Source organism: Vidua macroura, chromosome 7 (genome assembly GCF_024509145.1).
Source record: "Vidua macroura isolate BioBank_ID:100142 chromosome 7, ASM2450914v1, whole genome shotgun sequence".
In the NCBI taxonomy this organism is placed as follows: domain Eukaryota; kingdom Metazoa; phylum Chordata; class Aves; order Passeriformes; family Viduidae; genus Vidua; species Vidua macroura.
Window position 1 is genome coordinate 31,610,485 of NC_071577.1, and position 18,802 is coordinate 31,629,286.

The 18,802-nt window shown below is 42.8% G+C and overlaps 1 protein-coding gene across 1 annotated transcript; it reads right to left on the bottom strand.

Annotated features, from left to right (window-relative positions):
• Nucleotides 1-977: 977 nt before the first annotated feature.
• Nucleotides 978-18,213, bottom strand: LOC128810074 (protein mono-ADP-ribosyltransferase PARP14-like). The gene is made up of 19 exons (XM_053982616.1): nt 17,783-18,213; nt 17,573-17,679; nt 17,452-17,485; nt 16,397-16,471; nt 15,514-15,711; nt 15,079-15,363; nt 13,556-13,792; nt 10,405-12,662; nt 9,268-9,501; nt 8,762-8,983; nt 7,684-7,765; nt 6,652-6,801; nt 6,099-6,161; nt 5,074-5,241; nt 4,001-4,219; nt 3,314-3,901; nt 2,708-2,853; nt 1,903-2,077; nt 978-1,688 (listed from the first exon to the last, which is right to left on the bottom strand). The coding sequence occupies exons 1-19, from the start codon at nt 17,979-17,981 to the stop codon at nt 1,399-1,401; spliced, it is 5,730 nt and encodes a 1,909-aa protein (XP_053838591.1). The 5' UTR covers nt 17,982-18,213; the 3' UTR covers nt 978-1,398.
• Nucleotides 18,214-18,802: the final 589 nt, after the last annotated feature.

Here is an 18,802-nt window from a genome sequence, read left to right on the forward strand (position 1 = left end):
CCTTTGTACACTCCTGCCTCTGACAGGCCTTTGCCTGTTAGAATAAACCCCTCTGGAAAAGCAGCCTCTGCCACTCATGGCCTGCACAAAACCCAGGATGACAGGTTTCTGCCCCAGGCTTCATGCCTTAGGTACCTGTAATGCAACCACTGGTGAAAAAACTACTTGATGTCCTCTTGTGGCACTGGGGAAGCTGAGACCTGATGCAGTACTGGCTCCTGGAGAGAATGGTCAGACTGGTACCAGTGACCCATCAGCAGCAATGAAGCACCTGGAGCCATCTCCTCTGGCTCCTGGCATGCTGATGAACCACTGGCCACAGCTATTTGTGACGAGGATTTAATAAGTTTATTCACTGTACAAGAAAAACTTAAGGCTTTTGGCCCCCATACCAATACCTTGATCTCCAGCTCTAGGTTAAATTGATTTCAACACACTTGATCTCAACAGTCAGCAATTTTGAGTGGCCAGAAAACGGAACTTTTCTAACCACAAAAAAAGTTTTTTTACATAGTAAAAAGCAAAAAATTCCAAAGTGAGCAGTGCCAGTACAGTCACAGAAGGAGTTATGGGATGTGCAAATGCACAGCCTGAGGTTTATGGCTCTCCTGAGACACTTGACTTGCATATTCATGTTATTTCACACCACCTTCCCTAGAAAAGGTGTCTCTTGGCCACAGTTACCTAAAGTACTTATTGCTCATAGGGACACACCAACCCACGGTAAAACTGTAACAGTAACTTAACTATGAAAATTGAAAGCAGTGGAAGATTTTTTTTTCTTAATCATACAACCAAGTAAGTCAAACCGAATACATTCAGTGGAGCCACGGGCTTTTCAAAGTTGGGGGTGCTGCAAAGCAGCAGGGTTATTGTATTAAAAACAAGTAATTCCCTATCTGTAATGTCAAGTTCATTGAAGTTCATTGGTTAAAAACCAATGCTAAATGTTCAAAGAAGTTTAGACAAACACAAGCTATTTAGTACAACTGGTTCCTTTATTGAAAACTGCTCTAACGTAACTAGTTATGAGATTGTCACAGAGTGTAAGAAGGCATCAGAAATGCAACACTGAACAGTCCATGGCTGCATTATCCCTTCCAATTCCCCACCAGCAATTAGGAAGGCCCTAAGTCTGTGTGGCTGATACAGTACAAAGGCTCACTAGGTAATCTAAAAGAGGATTGTGGTATAATATTGTGCTCGAGTCTTAATACATTCAACTGCTCCAAGTATCAACAAGCTTCAGGGGGATCAGAAATTGCCAGAGATTGCTTACATCAAGTCAGAATTTAATTTGACACAACTCTTTATTATTTTTGTTGAGTGTTTTGTTACAGATGTTTCTATCCTACATAAAGGCTGGAAGACATGCAGTTGTGGCTGCAATCAAAATACTTACTTAGTAAAAGTGATAAGGTATTCTGGGTAAGCTTGAATGTCATTAAAAATTATGAACATAGATGGCTGGCTCATGTTATCAGTTGAACTATCATACAGATCTACAGAGTTGCTAACATTTTTTCGTGCTGGAGTAATTGATCCTTTTTTCCCCAGAGAATATTCTCCAACAAGGACTCGGGCCAAGTACATGTATTTCCTCCCATTCACATCCGGTTTAGAGTAGGTGTCATTGGCAGAATAGGAGGCATTAACAGCAAAGTATGTTCCATTTCCAAAGTTTGCAGCTGTAGTCAGAAAAGCAAAGGTTTGTGAGTGTTTCAGTAGCAGCAATTCCTTATCTGCCACCTTCAGAATCTCTGGACAACTCTGCTTTTTATTTGCAATAGAGAGATACAACAAAATAAATAATTTTGCATACAAGGTAGGAGTATAGATGGCATGACAAATCAGTCCAAGCCCTATAAGGGAAAACAAGAGTTGTTTTGAAAGTTACATTACCGTTCATTCCAGCATAGCTGCGGTTAAATCCATGTTTGTTAATAAGGGTTAATGACTCCTGACTTGTCCCATGAAACAGAAGCTTCTCATTATTTCTGTCACCATTTTTTTTATCTATTTCACACTTTTTTATTTGGTAACTTTTCCAGAAATATAGGTTCTGTACCCTTTCAATCTGTGAAGTTTGAAAGTAAGACAGAAAGAAAGAAAGTGGGTAGGTTGCTGTCATGAAAAAAATTAGCCTATCAATCATTCAATTGGCTTCCAAGATTCCCTTCCTAGCTCCAATACACATACATCAGATGATTAAATAAATTAGTCAAATCCTTCCAAACTTTGGCATGGCAGATAGCAGAACCCAGCCCAAACCATGAGACAAACACTTCCTGGGAAACAATACAGGAGCTTTTCACAGGTTTCCAGGCTGTAGATGCCTGCTGGGTCTGCACAGCACACGTGCATGGCATGTGCATATCCTTTTGTTGGCTTGGCAACCAACCAGGTTATGATGTTTTGCCCATATGCACAACACACGAGGCATATGGGCAAAACATGTGCTCTGCTACAGCAAAAACCATTCCAAGGTAGAGCACTGTCCCCTGGAGCTGAAGAAATGACTGCTTAAGAGCTGCTCCAAATACCTCTACTGCAACATTGAACTGATTAAAGCTGAATAAAGTTAATGACGGCCAGAAAGACTCGTCCCAACTTTAGAAATCCCAGGGGAATTTATTTTTCTGTTATCAGTATCCTTCATCGCTTGCCATTAAGTTATTTATGCTCAGAAATGATGACTTGCTTTTACCTTTTCAATTTTGTATAACTGACAGGTCTGCAGAAACCTTTCTTGCACATCTTTATACTCTCTTGAGTCTGGTTTTAGTTCCACTATTTTGAGTTGCTCATTTTCCATAGGGTCCCACGTTGGAGGGGGTACTGTTGACTTTTGATCTGCAGAAGAAACACAATCACTCATATTCACCCAAATCCCCTGCCTAAAATGAAACCTGACCTGCTACAAATCCTTCTAGAAGTCCACACATCTTCCTTATGGATGACTGGGAAAGAAGGATTTCCCTGTATTGTAAAGCACCAGCAGTAAATGGAAGAGGATACGACTCAAGAACAGAAGTGAGCTGAGATCTAGTGTGACAATTGCTACAAGAACATTATTGCTAGTAAACCTGTTAAGAACATCAGAAGGCATTACTCTCTTTTCAAAATATTTTAAATAGCTGCAAAGTTCTTTTATTTCCCAATTCTGTTCCTTTCCACATTCTCCAGAAAAGCACCTGCACAAAGCTCCTAATACGTATTTTAAATATTCTCATCATTCCCTTCTCCTTTCTCTTACTGGGTGCAAGCAGGTTGTCACATGGGAACATCAGTCTGTCAAGATGCTTTTCCTTACCTTCAGATTTGTCAATACGTATAACGGATATCTGGCTTCCTCGGGCATCCACAGCAGTCTTATGTTCCATATCCACTGTGTATATTCGCTCACCAATGGTGACTTCAACAGTTTTCTGCTTTCCCTTGTAAGCATTTTCCAACTCCACATTTGTGAGACTGTTGAAGGGTACATAAGAATCCTTTTCAAAATATTTCCATTCAACTGAATTTTGTAAAAGTTTTGCCTGGGACTCTTTAGCAGCTTTTACCCTGAGGATCATTTTATGAACAGCTAAAGAAGCCAGGCAGACATCTTTTGCAACCCCTGAAATTTCAATACGGGTACCCTTCAAATTAAGACAAATTTTTAATTTCTTTTCTAGGTCATCCAGTTCTTCATTCTCTTCTTCATCGAAATGAGAGATAGTCTCATCTACAATTTCTGTTTGAGATTGTTCTCTTGAAATTGCACTTCTCAGCCACTTTTCAGCTTCTTCCACTTCTTTTTTATTTTCACCACAAATCTGCACAACAGCCAGGTCAATTTTCTTTTCCAAAACCACTTTGGTTTTTTCCTTTGGGGAATGTTTCTCAGAGCTCCAGAGTGCTACATTAAAATACATAAATATTGTCATTAATATAAATCTTTTTTAGCTGGTGTTAAACAGGCTGATCTATAACCTGTACTTAAGTGACATCTACTTACATTTACCCACGTGATATGCCTTGTAAACAAACGATTTGATTCGTGTTGCAGTAGACTTTTCTCTTTTCTGCATGCTTGCTTGGAACACACTCATCAGATGTGGCTGAAAGATGACAACTTTAATAGTTTTCACAGACGTGGCAGAATTCCTTTTGGCAAAGTCAGTTACTGCCTCTATCATGTTGTCAGCTACCTCAGCTGGATTGCGGCGTGCCTCTCCTGAAAAAAGATGCAGATATTTTGCTCTAGAAAGTGTTAATAACTGTTACAGATTATTAAAACATCTTTAAAAGAACAGGTTTGAATATACCCACACCATCACCTGGATCATAAACAGGTTGAGAATAACATCAAGCTGGCAATTAAGAAAGATTTCTATGCATCAGGAAAAGAAAGTTGGGGACCACCCTTCCAGTAAGGGAAAAATGGAAGGTTCCTTTTGTTAGCTTCGCAGCCTATCAGGTTATGATGTAGATGATATGCTTGGGTAACTAATAGGCCACAGGCCTGCTACTCAGTGGCCCAGTAGTCCATTCCTTGATCAAAATGCAAGCCTAGTTTTATTAATGCAAGAGGTTCCCATGTGCATGGGGTGCAGCTCTGGATTCTCCAGCTCCAGGGATTTCTACCAAACTAACTGAAAATGAGAACAGAAAAAAAGGGACAATCGGGGCTTTTTGACAGGCTTGTGCTCCACTTGTATCAATCCTACTTGTGCAGCTGGTGGCCAGAGTTCCATCATCTACTGATTTCAGCAATGGAGAAGTACCTCCTTGGCCACTCTCTGATGAGCTGCCCACATATACCAGGCTGCAGGTTCTTCAGCAAGCACAGACATACCTTTGAATCCCTGTTGGCTTTAGAAAACTCATCCTCTTGATGAACTAGATCACTGTAAGGAGTGAAGCTTTCTAGCTTTCCTAAGTCTCTAATAACATTTTTAAAGACTGCATATTTCCAAATATATTTTCACCAAATAACAACATCTCCAGATAAATCAAACTCACCACTTGAGCCCTGAGATCAGCAGAATCACATGCACTGAACCCTTTTCAGAAAAGGGAGACACAGACCTGTTCCAATTGCTGGGAAGGCGACAGAGGTGTACTGCTGCAGTTCACACTCCTGAAGCACTTGGGAAACCAGGGACCTGATATCATTTTGGTAAACAAAATGCATTATTTTTTTGCATGGCAGGTTTCCTGCCTGGGTGATGATATAGTTCTTGTCAGTTTTCTGGGCTGAAACATAAGTAGGAGAAAATAATCAACAATTATCCCCAATATAGATGTGTATTAGTCCTCATTAGGAAATAAGAAATGGTGAGAAATATGCACCAGGATAAGCTTTGTGTCTCCTTCCATAAAGTGAGCAACCCCTTCACTCAATTTTCTCTTCCAAGGCACAAGAACTTGGTTTATTTTTGTAAAATATTTGCCTCCTTTGGCAAATAAATTTTGTGTGTGCCTTTATTTATCAGGTTTGCTCAGTAAACTTGGAGAACTTAATGAAGACTGGCACTCTGTATACACACACACACACACACACACGAACATGCCATCTACCTGCAGGCCACCTAGCCCAAATTACCCTCTTGACCTGTGCAAGAACAGCTTGTTTACCTTGGATCTCTTCCACATAATTCTTTTCCTTTGGTTGGTCTTCCAAGGTGACCTCCACACCTGCATATTTCCCACTTCCCTTATTTTCTGGTGTTTTAAACCACATACTCATCCATCTTTACTCCTCTTTCATTATAGTTGCTGTCCAACAGCTGTATTTGGCCTACAAATTATTTCTATATTAACATTTTTGCCAGCATCACCCCTTGCTCATGGCTCTGTTTGATGTTGACTCTGTTTTTATCAAGGAAATATTTATTGGAATATGAGGATAACAATAGCAATAGATTTGGATCTTTATGTATGCTTAGAAGCTGTCTCCTCCTGAAGATTTTTCTTTTTCTTCCTCATGAGATGTTTTACAAATATCACATTAACTGATTAAAAACTAGTTGCTGTAACACAGTGTGTAATGCCAATGGAACTACAGTAGTCAGAGTAGCACCTTTGCAAAAGTCAGAAATGTTGTGCCATACCTAGTACACCACATTCATCTTCAACTGCTTTTCCAGCACCATTCAGAATTGCTCTGGAGACACCTTAAATGAGAAGAGCAACATGGATCCACTGTTACTGCTGTTAAAGTCCCATCTGAGGCAGAACTGTATGCCTCATCACATCTAAATCATCTCAATTCTGATAATATTACAGATTATAAATTAAAAAGACTGTAGCCAAAATTTTAGCCTTATATGCTTTTTCAATTCAAACTGATGTTTTGAGTACCTAACAAGTTTCACTAAGGTCAAAACCTCACTGATGTTTGTCTCCTCCTTTAGTCTGAGAGGTGCTCTATAAAAAGATTATTAGTTTCCCTTTCTGCAAGGGAGTCTTAAACATGCTGTCCTGTAAAACAGATAAACAAGTGAATAAAGTTCAGACACTTCCTAATTGAACTTTTGTACCCCAAGAAGCAAAACAGAAACTACACTGTGAAACAAATAAAAGGGCTTAAAGCATTGAAGAAAAATATTTGCTGCTCTTCTGTCCCAGCCCTTCCAAGCACACAAATAATATCAATTAAAATACCTGTTTTGAGGTTGAAGGCTTGGTTTGTTATGTTTACAATGACATCTCCCTCCTCCTTGGTAATATCACCTTCTGCCACCCGGAACACGATGGAGCCAATTGTCATTTCAGGCACATTGTCTGCTGAGGTTGAAGGGACAGCAGAAAAAGCTGCAGAGAATGAAATACAGACCCTAAGCAGAAAGGAGGGATTTGGGTACAATGCCTGCACAGACCACAGTTTCGCTACAGACTCAGCCTGTGGAAAGGATTGCCTGCCATGCTAACTGAAAATCATTCTTTCTCAAACAAGTCTGTACTCATTCCCATCATTTCTATCATGGCAGGATGGCAGGGAACGTGTTTTGCTGCACAGCTGTTATGCAGACACTACTTGGTGACATTTTACCATTGCAAAACTCCACTGTAAGAGAGCAGCAAACTTTCCAAGTCTCATTCCCTTGCTCCTGTGTCTCACAGTGTTTCCAGGCAGGTTCTCTACTTCTTGAAAAGGTGCAACTTTTTACGCATCTGTTATTTGTAAAATCGTAATTAAGTTTTCGACATGTAACTCATTTTTCTACAGGCTGCAGTTCCATTAAGAAAGACATTTCAGTTTGGTTTTGCTATTCATCTGAACACATAAAAGATTTAGGAGTATTTCAAAGAGACCACTTCAACACACATACCCAGGATCCCACCTGTCTTCCCAGGACAGAGGAAGACACTGCCTTGTTCACAGTTTAATCTACTGCTGCAGCAATAAAAGAAAAAGCACTGCTGATGCCTTTACACCTTATAACTTCTGCTGTTCCTATTTGCAGAGGCACTATCCAGATAAAGAATCACAGGAACACTTTTTCCCTTAGCATCTCTTACCCTATTTCAGACATAACAGACACAGCCTGAAAATATGGCCTTTACAGCAGCCACTCAGACTTTGGGAATGACATGCTCACCAAGCAAGTACTTAAATATCCATAATGAATGCATTCTCTGGAATACTTGAAAATAAAAATCAGTAGGCACACAGCTTCTGTGAATAAACCTTACCTGTGCTTGGGCTAGCATCATTTGGAGCAGGCTTCTGCCCTTTCACAGCTACAGATCTTTTTTCAAGTTCATCTGAAAATTCCTAGAGAATGAAATTACAATCAACCCCTGTAGAAGTCTTCACACAGTGGAAATAAAGGTTTGAAAAGCAAAGCTAAAAAACATTTAGAAAGAACTAAATGCAAATTACTTCACATCATCTGCCACAATGCTGATGGCAAGCCCTGACAGATGTTCTCAGAGAGCAAGGCTGCTCGGTGTGAGCAACGCACAGAAACACAAATAACTGAGTCAAAGCTACAGGGGTGGCTTTTACCATTCCACAGGGGTACAGCAGCAGAAGGCATCCTTACAGTGAGTGAGTAGTTCATGCTAGCTCAGCTCTTACAGGGAATGCCACCCTGCTCTGTGCACAATAGCTCAGGCTTTGACACAGTAGCCTTCAAGTTTAGCCTTTCAAAAAGTATCAGCTCTTGCACAGAGTACAGAAGGCAACAGATGTAGGAACACTTATCTGGACATCAATTCACAGTGTGACTGCTCTCTTTCGTTTGAAATGAGTAACTTGAGTGTGGATATAGAAAAATTATGCTAATGGGACACTGAAGAGAGGGTGATGGAGAATACATTTATGATTCTACTGGAGAAGTTTACCAGCACAGCAATCCTAACACAAAGATTCCTCCTAAAAAGACACCAGCACTCCATTAAAAGCACACCTGTTTGCCAAGAGTGCAGGCACTGAAGCAGTAGTTACAGCAAACTTGTCTGACCTACAGACTGAAGAATTAGGTGAGTGCATGAGATACAGAGTAATTGCACTTTTGTATGTATAATTCTCAGGAAACAGAAAAGGATAGGAAGGGAGCAGGACTGTACTTGATACACTGGTGACCATGGGAAGTAGAACTAAAAAGGCAACCTTCAGTATAGATGAGAGAGACTGTCAGCAAACTTTTCCTTTAGTATATGAACAAGCACCTTGCAGATTCTTTGAGTATCATCAGATAGCCAAGTATCATGAGACAGACTCAGACATACCATAACATAATAGAGAGAGGAAACCACAGTAACTCACCTGAATATTAGCTGTGTCTTTTGTGTGCAATAGGAAGTGAACTTCTTCAAGAGAATTTACTCTTTTTTCACTACTGAATTCAAACACTTTGTCAAACAATAATTTAGCAACAACAGATCTTGGGAATTCTAAATTCCCTGTCCCAATTGCTGGAAAAGTAATTGATTTCAAAGACAGTTCTTCAGCAATCTCCAGGCATTTTGTGATTATGTCACCCAAGACCTGTAAAGCACAATTATTTTTTCAGTTACTGGAGGTACTTTTTCCCAGTATGTGTAATGTAACACTTTCCCTTTCAGCTATCTCTTGGTATTAAAATACATATTAATTCCATACACAAGGAATTCACAAGGAATTTATTCTTCAGCGAGGGATCAGCCCACAGTTAAAAAAGAATGGATCAAACTCTCTCATCTTCTATGACACTATCTCCCATTTCAGAGGAAAAGTGGCATTAAACACACTATAAATCCCAGAAAAATTCAGGCAAATAAAGACCCTTTTACCTTTGAAGGTGTGTTTTTCTGGGACCACATAGGTAGCACAGCATGAAGCACAACACTGCAAGCCAGATTGTAACCTTTAGTTTTCAACACAGATCCTTCCTCAGGTATTCTTCCTGCACCTTCTTTGTTCAAGCCTGTCTGAAGCATTGGCCCTGCCTTGCTTAGCAAAGCTTTACCAAGTGGCCCTTTGTCAAGCTGGAGATCTTTGCCAACACTGACAACAACAATGGATGTCTGAAAAAGACACAAGCAAAAACTCTAGCTTGTAAGTATCAAATTTAAATTTTGCATTGGATAACCAAATACAGCCTGCCTGATGGTCTACAAGGTAAATTTTTGCGACAACAACCAGAGAGAACAAAGTTTTGGAATAAACCAGAATTATACTCAATTCTAATATCATGAGCCTGCCCAAAGAAACAAAAATTGAGTTAACTATTAAATTAAATTCAGCCTAATGGGAGTGACAATTCTGCATTCCTTGTTTATTCATTCTACCTCCATCTGAAAAACATTTTTTCAAGTTTGTTCTCGAGAGGCTCACAAACCAAAATGTGAGTTCACTGAGGTAGGCAGGGCCTCCCATGCATGGCTGGTGTAGGGGGACAAGCAGATGCTGAAGACAAACAAGACTTGGGGTAATCTAAGGAGAAAGAAGTGAGAAAAGCAGTAACTTATGAATGAAAGAAATACAAAGAGCACTGAACATTGTAAAAAACCCTATATTTAGCTCCTTAGGAAGGGCCCCATACACATTTTATTATATATTCACATTTTAATATATATTCTGCCCTGGCCAACTGGAGGAGCAGCATGCACAAGCTGTGGGAGGCATCCACTCCTCAGAGGTTTTGCAGAAGGGTCCTGGACAGAGGACTGCTTCCAATACTTGCCAATACTGCTTCCAGTATTGGCAATCCCAGTACAGTATCTATTAGCCAGCTAACAGAAATTCAGTGCAGGAGGCAACCAGAAATCAATTATCAAAGTCACTGGTTCTCCACAGGAAGTGCAATACCAACTGCATGTTTCATGCCAGTGTTCACCAATGACATTGGTTTAGTGTTTATTAGTTTTAAAAAAAGACACAAAAGTACCCACTTTTTATTTCAAAAGGAGATAATTTAGAACACTTACTGCAGCATCTTCAATGCTTCCTGTTTGCAGCACGATGTTAAGGCCTTCCTGAGTTGTTATGAAGGGGAAGTTCTTAATACGCTTAGAAGTTCTCCTCTGCCTAGGTTGAGGAACTGTACTGTCACGATGCAGTGACCTGTAGGAAGCTGAAGACTCTGAAAACACTTCTCTAAATGCCTTGCTGAAAGCCTGAATGTTATCCTGTGCAAAACCCACAAGATGAACCTCCTTCAAAGTGCTGTTCCCCTTGGACTCTTCCAAGGTCTCCTTGATGGAGGATACAATCAAGTAAGTACACAGTTCCATTGGGAAGCCAAAAATCCCTCCACTTATAGCAGGCAGAGCTATGGAGCAATGCTTGTGTATTTCAGCTAGCTGTAAACATTTTTTCACGGTCTTCCTCAACAAGTTCACACACACTGCTGCTTTCTCCCTGCTCCACCTGGGCCCGACAGCGTGAATGACGTTCTTGCAGGGCAGGTTCCCGGCGCGCGTGATCACTGTGTCACCAGGCTGCAAACTCCCGAGCTTCCTCACCAGCTCATCGCACTCCTCCTGCAGTGCTGGCCCAGCTGCTCTTGAGAGTGCATCAGCCAGGCCACCAATGTGTTTTAGGTCTTCATTAGATGCATTCACCACAACATCAACAGGATGAGTGCACAAGTTACCTTTATAAAGCGCAATTACAGTTTCACCCATGGTCACCTGCATATAGAGCTCGCCTCTGTTACTGTGTTGTTTTTGTTCTTTCAGCTGTTCTTCTGGCTGCTCTTCCAGTAGGACTAAACACTTGAACGCTTCTTTTATATGGGGGGCCAAAAGGTGTGCTTGCTCTTTTATATATGCCTTGGCTCCTGGCAAGTCAATTACCACACGCTTAAAATGCAGGCCAGATAGAATTCGCTCAACTAAGCTGACTCCCTCCAGCACTTTTGTCTTCGGCCCACGCAATGTTATGACTTCACAGTTTTTCTGTGTGCTAAAGTTAACTTTCACACCTTTGTTTGGTAAGTCAGCCCAATCACCGACCTTCTCTTTCTTAAAAAACTTTACCAGTGCCATTGGCTTTCCTTCAATGACCTTTTGCACCTCTGTGTTTTCATCTATAAAGTTGGAAAGTTCCTCAAAGGCTTTTGCTACAGCTTCAGAAAGACCAGCAATCATGATCTGAGTCTCTGCCTGAGTGACTGCTACAGCTCCATTAGAGCAGTTTTCCTTGGCTAGCATCTGCCATTCCTCCTTCTGGAGGACTGACTCATCCTCCAAAGTAATACTTTTGTAGTCCAGTTCTTTCTTTATTTCTTCCTCTGCTTTTAGCAGATCTTCAGGAGCATCCCCATTCAGGATGATCTCTCCCGCACCAAGCTCATAAAAGACATTGATTTGTTTTGATATAAACAGGCTCTGTGACAGGGTTTCATTATCAGTATGCTCTAAAAACTGAAAAATATAAGGGTGGACATTAATTGTTTTCTTTGCCATTTTGTGTATATGATCAAGTATTTCTCCTTTTATTTTGTAGACTTCCTCAGGCACTCCAGATAGGCTAATGCTCTTCTGCAAATTATCGTAAGTTATTTGCAGGTCTGGGAACTCTGTACGAAATTTTTCTTCAAGACCAGTAATCCGTAAAATTCCATATTCCCCTGGATTCACTGTCTTAACTTTCAGTTCAGTTCTTTGTTTTTCTCTTTCAATTTCTCTGGTGGCCTTTTCAATCAGAAGCTTCAGTTCTTTTTCAACCTTCTTCACAACTTTTTTTTCACCTACTAGAACATGTAAATCCTTGGAAATATTTGGGATCATCAGAACTTCATCATGGGGAAAGCTGTTCCTAATGGCTTCCCACACCTCTGTGCTTACTTGACATTGAATTGCTTCATATTTTGATATGGTGTGTGAAAATGCTGTGGAAACTTCTTCTTTCCATGCCTTAACCAATCGAGATACTGATCTCTTCCGCTCAGAAAAAATAGCTGAAGGATGCAAAGTAACTTCTGGATCTGCACAGAGGGCGTCAGGCCATACTGGCACACAATTACACTTTGCCATTTCATGGTCTATTGCCTCAATTAAGCTACTATTTCCTTGCAAATAATTCCAGATATAGGGATCCAGAGGCAATGTAATTGGATCTGGCTTCTTTATCTGCGGCCCTTCCTTCCCATATAGAGCTGTTTCCAGTGAGGTGTAGTAAGGATAGACAAAGATTGGTGTTTTGTTGAGTGAATGCTTCTTTGCCAGAATATTTTTTACATCTAAAAGAAACAAACAACCCCCTCAAGTTATTAATGTCAGCACTTAAGTTCTTCTCTTTTGTTTTGGTTTTTTTTTTCATTGCTTGGGGTTTTTTAAACTATATTTTCTATATAATGTTTGTTATCTTTAAGAACATTTTTAGATTCATTTCCTCCACTACCCAAAGAGAAATAATTCCAGATTTTTGAAGAATTATTCATTTTAAATGTTGAAGAGAGACAGTCAAGCACAACAGCATCCACACCTCTGGGAGGAGGTGTGCATAATCTCTGTCCCCACTTCTCTTATATGCTGTACTTGAAGTGCCCAGCTCCATAGTTGTCTGGGCTATTACTCAGCAGTTCAAACCACAGCTCCTCTGTTTTCCCAAAAGACCATCTCCTTCCTTCAACTCCTCTTCAATTCTCCCCTTCACTGCAATGCCTCCAACCTCTCCCTTGTCCTACACTTTTCACAGTCACTCATCTTTCTGCCACTGACTGGACAACCCATAGCACCTGCTCTCCAGCCAAAAAGCTGCCCAAGAAATTGCCCTGAGATGAGCCAGACTGGGCATGTTGCCATGGGCATCTGGTGGCCAAGACAGCAGGTGGGGGGGAAGTCCCCTGTGCCCCTGGGGCTGTGCACTCTCCATGGAATTCACACTGCAACCTGAACTCTGTAAGGATGAAGGCCTGGGTGAAATAAACTGTCTAGAAAATGAACAAGTTCTATGCCTTATGCCCAGCTGGTCCGAAACAGAAGATTGCATTCCAGTTAGCAGGAGACCTGTGGCAAAGCACCACATCTGCAGTTTTACAAGGGCAAAGGAGGCTTTTCTCTAGAAAATCCACATTTTGGTCTTTACATGAGGGGTTCTCAAAGAAATAAGGGCTCTGCATTTCTGCATTACCTTTATGGTCACCAAAGGTAATGATAGCTGCATCTTCATCAGGCAGCTGTTGAACATCCACTGTCTGCGCACCGCCGTACTTCTCATTTTCAAAGTAGACAGTTATATAGTGACTGGGGGTGTTGGGTGGTATATTTTCAGCCCTAACACTTTTTGTTTGCTCAAGGCACCATGCAGTAATGTTTTGTTTTCTTGCTCTGTGGTTTTGATTGAGCTTTTTAGCAAATTCCTCTGCATCTAGAAAGGAGAAGAATAAAGATCAAACTCGGAGCTTGTTTTTCTATCATGACGTTAGCAGACTACCACCGTGTGCACTGATCAAAGCACTGAATTACAAAATCAGCTCAGAGCTGCCCATAAAACTACTTCTTTCCACATATTCAGTATCTGTCACTTAGTATTCCCCTTATAGTTGATCACAATTGTTGACTACAATGACGGCAGCCAGAATTTGCTGCTAGTTTTCCTACTGACTATCACTGGGTTTGTTTAACTCCAGCAGAAAACAACATCAGGTTTATTTTTGGGCTATGGCTTTGTACACAACTAGTAAGACACAAATCAACAGTTCAAATTCTCTCCATTTTATGATAAATACATTCTCATTTTGGCTATTTCCCCCCTGTTATCCTCACAATATTCAGTCAAATCACTTTTCCATCTGTCAAGGAAAAACAATTATGTTTCTTAAAGATCTACTTACTTCCTAAAGGCTACCGCAAAAAAAAAAGGACTGGAGCATGACTTGAGAGACAAATAATTTCTAAGGCAGAAAAACCTACACCTTCTCTGAAGGACAGCTTTTGACAAGGATAGCTTTTACCATCTTTCTGTTCTCAGACCAAGTACATCCTTCATTGCTTGTTTTAAGTTATAGTTTGGTTTTAGTCCTACCTGTTGTGTTGACTAGCTCTCTTTCTGACTGTGGTAAGCACATTTCTCTCTCTCTCTCAGGATTTTTTATTGAGGTGCACAGAGAGAAATGAAAGAGAAAACAATTTCTATTTCTGCTCCTTGTTTTTCTCTTGTGGAGTGTGTTTAGAGAATTGTTCACCCAGAGTGAGTGCTTGGTTGGACCATGGTGGATTGTTTGGGCCTGATGGCCAATCGGATCCACCTGTGTCTGGACTCCGGAGAACAGGGTCACGAGTTGTGAGTTAGTGAGATATGATGGTCAGAGAAAGTAGCATGTAGTATTTAGTTTCTTCTTTTATATAGCATATTAATGTATTATAACATAATTATAATAAAGAAATCATTCAGCCTTCTGAAATGGAGTTAGACATCATCATTCTTCCCATTGGGTTCGCCAACATCTACAACATCTGACTTGCACTGGCCTCTATACCTCACACATAAAGGTTATGGCATTAACTTTAGTAAAGTAAATCCTCCTTTAAAAGGACACAATATCAGATCAAACCTTAAAAATATGAAAGATAATATTTCCAGTTTAATCTCACTCACACACACGCATGCAAACATGTAGCTAATAAAGAGCTTCAACTCTGACTCCTTCTTACCAGTATTTCCAGTAAAAGTAACTACAGCAGCAGATAATTCAGGTATCATTTCCACACTGAAATCACCATCCTCCTCTGACAAACCACTGACATTCTCTACCAGCATAATTAACATGCAATCTTTTATTGTGTCCTTCACATTTTCCAGCACAACTGCGGTGGGAAGCAGGGATCCTTCGGAGTTCTCAACTTGGCATGACTCCTGGGAAGTCTCCACTTGCCATGGCTTCACAACCAGATCAATTTTACTCAAGTGATGCTTTCTTTGCAAAACTTCTTGGGCATCTAGTCCCACAGAAAAACAGAGATGTCACAGTAGAGTAGCATGTTAAACAATAGCAATAATATACCATTTCTGCTTGGAGCAATGCCCACAGAGAAATCCTGCACCAGCAAAGGCCTATTTTTAAAAGCAGTGTAACATCCATAACATACCTTGCTCATTCTGAAAGGTGATGATCACTTGGTCATCCTTTTTGACATAGGACTCAATGGTCCCCCCACCAGACTTCCTTTTATTTTCAAAGTACACTTCCAAAATCCCATCTTCTATTTCCTCCCCAAAGGCAGTGGTTACTACTACAGCAGAATTCCTAGAGGTTGGTTTCTCTGCTTCCAATTTCTCACATGATTCTGAAATAAAAGATCACATCCTAATGCCTTGGGCAAAAGTTAAGGAAAAAAACAAGTTTCCCATCTTCTAAGCTTTCACGCCACTTTTTGTTCAGATCACACTTAGGGTCAGGGAAAAGAATGGGGTAAGAATCCCAAAAAAGTTAAGCAGATCGCTAGCGGGAGCTGCTGTATCAACACGCAGGGAGGAAATGCTTCAGTTCATCACCAGGCAAGGACAGCAGAAGATACAAAAGCTTCTTCACAAACACACAATGAGGGGAACCAGTGCTCCCCATTCACAGTTCAGACATAGCTGTGGGTCACCTGGGGTCTATATTTGCTGGCTGCCACGGCTGCTCAGGAGTACCTGGGGTACTCAGCTCCCGATATTCCAGCACAGGGCTGCCCCAGCAAGGCTGGCAGCAGCTGGGAAGGTCTGGGTAGGGACAGAAAAAAGGCCAGCATCCACTGCTGTTCCCTAAGGAACTGACCTGTCTGAGTTGGCCAGTGAAGTGGGGGCTCTAAAGGAACTCACAGAAAGGAAAAAATACATATCTTTCTTTTAGCCTGGGATCACAATTCCTACACTACATTAGACAAACAGCACAAGCCATGAAGGTGACCAGGGCACTGCTGCAGAAAAGTCCAGAAAACCAAAGGAGCAAGAATACAATGGTCATCACTAGATAAGTGACACACTTACCTGTCTTCTTCTGCTGAGTAAGCACAGAAGTTTCCTTATTCTGGCAGATGGGAAGAGACACCTGGGGTGCATTAACTAGAGATAAATGACAACGGTTTCTCAGTTGCTGGGTACTTTAAGAAGAAAATGGACACAATAATGTACACCCAGGAGCTAACAGAGCTTGAATTAAGTTTCATTTGACACTGTCAGAATCACAGCCTTCCAGATTCCTCTTTTTAAACCATATGTTGAATGGGTTACAGAAAGACTCTGAGCTCAAGAAGCCTCAGGCATAATGTCAGCACACAGTCATGCTGCACGAATGACCATGAGCAGGTCCTGCCATGCACTACAGCGTTTTCCTCACACAAAAAGCTGCACTGAACATAAGAAGTGCTAACGACATCGGCCCTTGGAAGGAAGTGCCTTTGAAAGCTGAGACCTTTGGACGACCCTCTGTCAGGATGCGTTTGACCCAGCATGACTGCTCAGCTTCCTAGTTTAGAACAAGAGGAAATGCAGCTACATTAGAAAACAAAGGACAATGGTAAGATTGACCAAACTGCTTTTCCAGCCTGTGCCATCACCCCACTATGCACAGGCAGGTACTTTGAAAGCAGAGCTCAGCGAGCTGTGTGTGTATTAGCCCTGTGTATATGGATTACTTCTGTGTGTACTGATAGTCACACATTGATTAGCTATGTATTGGTCAAGTGTGTGTATTGATTAGTCCTATGTGTGTGTATTAGCCAGATGTGTATTGAGTAGCTGTGGGTGTATTGATTGTGCAGTTTATGTGTGCGTGTGTCTGTATTAGCTGTGATAGCACAGTCGGTCTGTCCGGTGCTTGGGATGTGGCTCGGGGGCTGCACCTTAGGAATTCCATCGTGTTTGGGATTCGGGAAGTGAAGGGGAACGCTGGGGAGAAGAATCAAAGCGCTACAGCGCCGTTCGGCCGGCCCGGCCAAGCAAGCGGCTCCGCCTGCTTCCCCATCCCAGCTCCTCCGCAGGGCTCCCCGGGCCAGTGCCTCGCCAGCACCGGAGCCCCCCGCCGCTCCTGCCGCAGCTCCTACCTGGCGCCTCGGTCCCGCCGGCCGGTCCCGCCTCCTGCAAGGGAACGAGAGGGCAGCGGTCACCCGCGGTGTCTCCGCCGCCCGCCCGGACCCGCGTCCGCCTCATCCGCGCCCGCCTCACCTGCGCGGGGCCGCCGTCCGCGGGCAGCGCGGTGACCTGCAGCGACAGCCGCTGTCCGGACCCCCACACGAGCTCGTGGACCGGCCGGCTCAGCACCCGCTCCCTCACTGCCAACAGAGCAGGCACCGGTCAGGGGGATGCGGCCGCCCCCCGCCCGTCTGAGCCGCGGGGCATCGCCACAGCCCCTCCCGCCCCGGCCCGGCCGCTCACCCTCGGGGCGGGCGAAGCAGACGAGGATGTGCCCGGCCCCGCTGTCGGTCCCGGCTCGCAGCTCGCACTCGCCGCCGCCCGAGCGCTTCTGGCTCTGGAAGTAGCAGAGCAGCTTCTTCCTGAGCGCGGGCGGCGGCTCGGCGGGGCCCCAGTCCCCCCGCACCAGCAGCGGGAAGGCGCACGGCCGCTGCCCCTCCATGGCCGCCCGACGGCTCCTCTCCCGCTGCTTTCGGTTTCACTTCTCGGCCGCGGAGCCCGAGATGCCTGGGGCTCCGCCCAGTGCCGGGAACAGGCCTCCGCCTCCGGGCCCATCGGGACGGCCGGGGGTCCTGGGCCCCACCGCGCCTCCTCACGGGGCAGGTCACCGCCCTCGGAGCGCGCCCGGGCTGCACAGCCCCTTGTGCCTCCACAGAGCTGTAAAAGAACCAAGTATCACAGTGTTTTCAGCCTCTGAACTTATAATGGTCAACCACTGGCTAACACTTGCTCTCCCTGACTTATCCTTTCAAATGAAGTCATGATGCAAATTAAAATTACCACTTTCATCATTCTTTGCCAGAGATGCTTCCACAGCCGTGGAAGGTTGCAATGGGTGTGTACTTCAGACCACCTTTTCAGCTAGCTGGGAAGTTTTCAACAGAGTGCTCAGGACTTTCCCTTGCAAAGGTTTGTTTTCAGCCATTTCATGCTGTGTATTTTACCCTTGTGGCCAAATATGGGACAAATACAGTTTCTAAATGCACTGTCCTCCCCACAACTAGCCCAGGTGCATGCTCTCCTCTCTTGCTGTAACTCTGAAAAAATTCCTGTGACTGTAAATTGACTAAATTTAATCCTAACCTGTACAACTATGATTAAAAAATAAAGGTCTGTACATCCGGTTAAAGGATAAAGGCTTCAGGAGCTTCCCATGACAGCCACCAGGACTCTGATGCACAATTCAGCCTGCAAACTTTGGCATAGATAAAAAATGGGAGCTGGTGAGTTATTTGATAGGGTCTGACATCAGTGAACTGGCTT